The sequence below is a fragment of the Atta cephalotes genome (genome assembly GCF_000143395.1).
Source record: "Atta cephalotes unplaced genomic scaffold scaffold00007, whole genome shotgun sequence".
Classification (NCBI taxonomy): domain Eukaryota; kingdom Metazoa; phylum Arthropoda; class Insecta; order Hymenoptera; family Formicidae; genus Atta; species Atta cephalotes.
The window spans coordinates 406,624-413,859 of NW_012130071.1; the positions used below are offsets into that span (position 1 = coordinate 406,624).

General features: G+C 34.5%; 1 protein-coding gene across 1 annotated transcript in view; it reads left to right on the forward strand.

Annotated features, from left to right (window-relative positions):
* The first annotated feature begins 7,023 nt into the window (after window positions 1–7,023).
* LOC105626872 (H(+)/Cl(-) exchange transporter 7) overlaps window positions 7,024–7,236 on the forward strand; it is a 6,149-nt gene continuing 5,936 nt past the window's right edge. Inside the window, exon 1 of the mRNA XM_012208163.1 lies at window positions 7,024–7,161. Coding sequence (XP_012063553.1) covers window positions 7,024–7,161 — 138 coding nt within the window. The remainder of the gene's footprint in view (window positions 7,162–7,236) is intronic.

Below are 7,236 nucleotides of genomic sequence, written 5' to 3' on the forward strand. Positions count from 1 at the left end.
TAAGTTTCCGCCGTTTTTAATCAAAAATTAAGCATTTATTGTGAAAGAACGGTACATAATGTTTTATTCAAAGTAATGACCATCGTTAGCCACTACTTTTTCCCATCTTTCTGGTAGTATGTAGATACCGCGTCGGAAGAACGCTTCATTTTTTGTGGCTATCCAATCATCGATACAATTTTTGGTATCTTCATATGATGTGAAGTGCTGTTCAGACAGGCCATGCGTCATCGATCAGAACAAGTGGTAGTCGGAAGGAGCAATGTCTGGAGAATACGGCGGGTAGGGTAGAACTTCCCATTTGAGTGTTTCTAAGTAGGTTTTGACCGGCGCCGCAACATATGGTCGAGCATTATCATGCAGGAGAATAATTTTGTCATGCCTGGAGTAGTAGTGCGTTTTTCCTTGAGTGCTCGGCTCAATCTCATCAATTGTGTTTGGTAGAGAGCCCCAGTAATGGTCTCGTTCAGTTTGAGCAATTCATAATACGACACCAAGCTGATCCCACCAAATACACAACATGAGTTTTTTTCCATGAATATTCGGCTTGGCTGTCGATGTTGAAGCATGGTTAGGTGGTCCCCATGATTTCCTCTTCTTTGAGTTATCGTAGTGGATCCATTTTTCATCAGTAACTATACGATGCAAAAAACCCTTTCGTTTATGCCTGGCAGCATTTCACATGTGAAACATCGGCGTTCAACGTTTCTCGGCTTCAGTTCATATGGAACCCAATTCCCTTGCTTTTGAATCATTCCCAATGATTTCAAACGATATGAAATTGTTTGTTGAATTACTCCTAATGTAAGTGCAAGTTCTTTTTGCGTTTGGCACGAATCTTCATCCAATAATGCTTCCAATTCCGCGTTTTCGTACACTTTCGGCCTTCCGCTACGTTCTTTGTTTTCGACGTCAAATTCACCGTTCTTAATCTTTTGAAACCACTCATGACAACTTCTCTCACTTAAGGCAGCATCATCATATGCTTCTGCAAGCAATCTATGAGCCTCAGCGGCAGATTTCTTCAAATTAAAGAAGTAAATCAAAAGTTTCTGCAAATGATGCTTATTCGGCTCAAAACTCGAAATTTTCATACAAAAAAAATATACTACCTTGATCAAAAAGTTCCCGGAATTACCATCAGGTGATGCTCTGAGTCAGCTGATTTGAGTTCTGTTTTTTAGGTTGCCACATCTATCATTGACATTCCCACCAAATTTTATCACTATAGCTTGACATTTGTAAAAATTACGCCGTCTTGAGTACATCTACTTCTGCACATATTTTCGATTTTTTACAGTTTTAAAAATGGAGTTGAATTTGCAACGAGTTTGTATTAAATTTTGTGTTAAAAATGGATTCAATGGTGTAAAAACCTTGGAAATATTGAGAAACTGTTTCGGCAGTGATATTCTAAAGAAAACAGCTATTTATGAGTGGCATGAAAAAATCATTACGGTTTTAACAGTCGAAAGGAGGTAATGGAAAAATCGAAGACGGCTCTGATGGCTATACCGACAATAGGGTTTCAGAAATGTTTCGAGAGCTGGATCAAGCGCTGGCATAAGACGTTGCAGTCGATGGGGAGTACTTTGAAGAGGACAATATCACTTTTGATGAATAAAACTTTTGAATTTTCTGAATGAATTCCGGGAACTTTTTGATCAAAATAGTATATGATGCTGATACAAAATCGTTAATATTTCAAGGTTATAGTGTTGCCAGATGTCCATTCTTACGATATGTCGTTTTACATCAAACAATTTTAACTGTAGTTTATTAGTGGCGCCGTCTTTTGCAAGCGGCGGAAACTTATTTGTACTCCCAATAGTATTTGTAAATTGTGTTTTGATAGCCGACCGATGTAATCTCAGTTTTAATCAGTGAAATCTCTATCTCTCTCTATCAAATAATCTAATGATTAATAGATGATTGAAGACATTTTTATATTTATCCATCCGGAGAAAGATGGCAAAAGTTTTTCAGTGAAATTTCTGAAACACTCCAAAGTTTAATTGAAAGGAAGCGGATCAAACCTTTCAATATAAATTCAGATAAATTGTTTTAAAAAAGTATAATTGCTTTTACTTGCCAATAAGAAAATATACTTTATGAATTGTTTTTCTTACACAGGTAATATGAATAAGCGAATAACATCAAGTCAACGATGGAGTATTTATGGCAAGAAGTGTTTTATTAGAGACAATACAGAAAGATAATCCCAGATGTTTAATCAGAAGACACTCACCATGTTAAGAATGATGGTTGGACGGTTAATAGCATTAAAATCTTTTATTGTTGTTTCTGATTCAATCTCGGTGAAGATTGCTCGGCATTATGTATGAGTGCCAGAATTAAAATAAAATTAAATTACGAATCTCTTGAAAGCTGAATGTGATAAATGTTAAGAAGACCCCGGTCCACTCAAATTTTGATAAAAATATACTCAATCGATGCGTTTTCTTATAAAAATGAAGAATTTACAAGAAAAAAGTGTCGCTCTGCCCCGCGAATCGAAATATTTTAAGTTAAAGTTGATGGAATTCGGGATGTAAGATTTCCAAATAGGTTTTTAATGTCCAAAAAGACTGTTTTCATATCCTACTGTCTTCATTAGAAATATTCCAAGCGGACACTGTCTCTCTCAACTGTAACTTCTAGGCGATTAGATTCCAAGCGGGTAACATATGTTATTTTTAGTTTAAGTATATTTTTATCAAAATTTGAGTGGACCGGAGTCTTCTTAACACTTACCCTATATATTCTAAATAAGATTTTTCCCGTATATGTAATATTTTATTACATACTCTTTTAGACGATTAGGAAACAATTAAAAAAATTAAATCGTAAAATTCAGTAATCATTTAATAATCATAAGTCGATGTAAATTCTTATTGCTCAACAGAGATCTTATATATTATATCTTATATTATTATATCTTTGTTAAACAATAAGAACTTACTCCTCTGAAAGAAGAACTGTCTCCTAAAGCAAGTATGTAATAAAAAAAAGTGGTTCACTTGTATACTATAGCAATTGCTCACTGCCAGTCACAGCGACTTCTGTGTAGGGAGTTTCATTTTATTTTATTTTTTTTTCTAGCGTTAATTGGTTTGTGCACAATTGGCTTGTATGCAATTGCTATATACTTGTAATAAAATATTATACATACGGGAAAAATCTTTAGTATACATACGGGAAAAATCTTTAATATACAGCCATCAGGAAATTCGCAATTTAATTTTATTTTAATTCTGGCAGTTATATATTATATCGAGATTGCAATTTGGTGAGTGCCTGAAATATCTTATGATTAAACATCCGAGATTATCTCTTTCTATGCTTGTCTCTAATAAAATACTTCTCGTCACAAATATTCCATCATTGATTACCTTTGCTTATTTATATTATTATTATTATCTGTGTAAGAAAAATAACTCACAAAGTATATTTTCTTAATGGCAAATAAAAACAATTATACTTTTTCAAAACTACAATTTATCTGATACATTGAAGATTTTAATCCACTTCCTTTCAATTAATGAATTTTGGAATGTTTCAGAGATTTCACTAAAAAAACTTTTACGTCTTTCTCCGGATGGAGAAATGTCTTCAATCTAATCACTAAGTTATCTGATAGAGAGATTTCACTGATTAAAACTAAGGTTATATCGGTTGGCTGTCGAAATTCACAAATATTACGATACATTTATGATCGCTGACATAATCCGGTCGTATCAAATTTTAACAATCATGCATGTAAAATAATTAAGAACAGAACGTGAATTCCTAAAATCGAACTCCAGGCATTTCTGCTACAAACTATACATAATGGCTGCGTTTAGTGCACTCAATAATTAAGTGAGCATTTGCTGTTAGAGTCCCTAAAATACTAGATCTAACCGTCTGATCATCCCTGCATCCTCTCTTGTGAGGCGTACCCACACTCAGCAGAGTCTGCGAACGCGATCATTATCTCTTTTTATCCGCCATTTTTGGTCCACATTCGCCACTCTGAAGCGTATTTTCATTATCTAGAAGCGACCGCAGTGGCTATCTTTGTTTTCAAAATCAGGGTTTTCAAATATCGATTATGTAAATTTTTACGAAACTTTTATTTTTTCGTACGTACCAATCTCACGTGAAAAGTTTCACTTTCAAACGATATCAGACTTAGTGATTATGTAAAAAAATTATGAGAAAGTGAGATCGAATTTGAGATCGAACATCGTTCCTCTTAAATTTACGAAAATTTAACAAGTGTTCACGAGTATATATACATACAAGTATGTACGCACGTACATATGTATTTTGATAGAAAATCACATTGTGCTCATTATTTGTTATTCCTTATACATATAATCGAGAATAACAATGAATGTAATGTTTGCGGTTACAGGTAGTCGATTGAGTATTTTGAAAGGAAGTGAAAATTACAAAAGTGCGCAAATTCATTAGATATTCACCAATTAAATTGAATATTTTAGTAAATTTTTTCGCTTTTGTAATTTTTACTTCATTTCAAGATACACAATCGACTCTCAGATTTTGAGTCGTCATGTTCTTTCTCAGATTTCTCTCTGATGTCATTATTAGTGCATTTGTTTATGCAATAGTTAGTGCAGGGAATATCATTTAATCCTTGTTTAATGCTTGATGAACAATAAGAAGGCTGTCAAAATCTCGCTACAAATGCTTTGAAGCATTTGATGGACCAATAGAAGAAAAAATTTTACAAACTGACCAATTAAAAAACGCTTCAAAGCATTTGCAGCATCGCGTTGATCGTACCCAAAGTAACTTCTGCGCTAACCGCTGCGTAAACGAATGCAGATATGGCCTATATTCAGAACACGATGTTACAACGATGTTAGCGGGCTAATATATTATATTACTTATTATATTATTTATTATAATATATTATATTGCGTTACGCATATTATAGAATTTCAGATTTAAAAAGGCCTGTATTCAGAACGCTTACAATGGTCTAGTTTTCATCGAGGATTTAAACCGGATTAGAATATAAGATAATATAATTAACCAATTACAGTCGAGTATTCCCCTGTTACAGTCGAACGACAGGAGAATGCTGTAGTTGATTGGTTCTTATATTCTGATCCGGATTAAACCCTCAGTGGAAACTAGACTAACGATGGTAGCACGCTAACATATTATACTTTACGTCAAGCATATTATAGAATTTCAGAGATAAAAATGCGCTTTTATCGATAAAAGCGCGTTCTAAATATGGGCCAAAAAATCATTTCATCCTTGTTTAATGTAAGCAAACAACAAGGATGTGATTCATTGTGTTACACTGTGTATGATTGTGTCCTTGGTGGAAAGCATCCATAATTTACGTTACGCATATTATAGAATTTTAGAGATAAAAGCGCGATTTTATCGATAAAAGCACATTCTGAATACGAGCCATACCCTAACTTCATCGTCCATTAAGTCAGTTCTACATTAGTTGCAAGCTGATTGCAAATTTATTGCGACAGCCAATATGAAGCGTTGATTTCAAAATGCAAGATTCAGATTGGCTGTCGCAACAAACTTGCGATCAGCTTGCAACTAATGTAGAACGGCTGTAAACGTGAAACAAGAGGTCTGTTTTCTGTGACTGAAAGTGTACACTTTTGAACAAAGTGAAATAGGTATATGTTTAATATTTGTTAAAAGTGAGAAAGAGATATTTTAACCATTGAAGTTACTAGAAAAATTTTTCGCCTTTTACTTTTCATCCTTGAAAAAAAAATTTTATGATTGATACCCTAGTGCAATTTAATGCAGGAACAGAAAATAGACCAATAGATAGTGGCTATGGTTAAAGTTTCACTACAAATGCTTTAAAGAATTTGATGGACCAATTAGAAGAAAGAATTTTACAAACTGTCCAGTTAAAAAACGCTTCAAAGCATTGACCATATCCAGTATGATATAAAAAAGGTTTGTACGCATCGCAAGCTCCAACATGTAATATGTTCCTATCATAGCTCTTTCTCATTCCAACGCGCTTGATAGAGTGAGTAGGAACTGTAGTAGGACATGAATAAATCTAAAGATAACGCACTCCCTGAATGCAGCCAGGGGGTACGGTCAACGCGATGTTGCAAACGCTTTGAAATGTTTTTTAATTAGTTTGTAAAATTCTTTCTTCTAATTGGTCCATCAAATGCTTCAAAGCATTTGTAGCGAGACTTTGACCACAGTCAAGATCTCTAGCTTCCGCAATTGTGTCAAATTATGTAGCGATAAGTCACCTCACAATCACGTTTTCGCTGCTGATAGCTGATAGTAATGATTCGATTGTATATACGTATACATTTCTCTCTGGTACTACATACAAGGATACAAGAGTGCATTCAAGGAACGCGCTATCCGCGTCATTTGGGTAATGTCTTTGTTTCACACCTAATGGACAATGAAGATTGAATGACGCAAATAGCGCTAATAGCGTCTTCCCGAATGCAACCTTAATCATCTTTTTGCCATGTGATTTTATAAGGCTTGATATCTCGACAGATCACTCAAATGAGGCGAATGTGTTTCATCTTGACACGAATGTTGCATCATCTCGGAATTTTTTGAAAAGTATTGCCGACTTCAATTGAGCAATCGTATTTTTCATTTCTGTAAACTCTTCATTCAGTCACAGGTGCCTAGTGTCTGGAGAATAGTATTATTGTCATCAATTGTCATTTCTGACTGTATTATATCATCCATTTAAGGATTTTGCTCAGTTTATGGTGATCGGTGCATCGTGTTTATTTATTATAAATTCTATTTTTCGACATTCGAATATCAGTGGTCCAGTCTCAGCCGATTTATCTATCGGTTGTGAAGCCATTCAAAGAGGAAGATGATATATTAATTTCCTCGTGCATATATGCTATACATTGCCATAGTTGTCATTATGACATGATATGAACTCGTAGTTTGTTTTGATCGCTTTTTTCCAAGGACTCCAAGAGATGTGGCTAAGAGTCGATTATTAGATCCTGTCGCTCAGAAATAATGAATTCGTCAACGCAAAGCAGTGGCGAAAATAATGACAGAATCGATGTTTATGATGAGGACGATGAAGAAAGGCTGATCAAGCCAAGGAATAATTTTGCATCATATTCAAACGAGGATATCGACGTGCGATTCCGGGTATATCGAATTTTGTAGCTTTCATGCATCTCTCTCTCTTTCTCTCTCTCTCTCTCTCTCTCTCTCTCTCTCTCT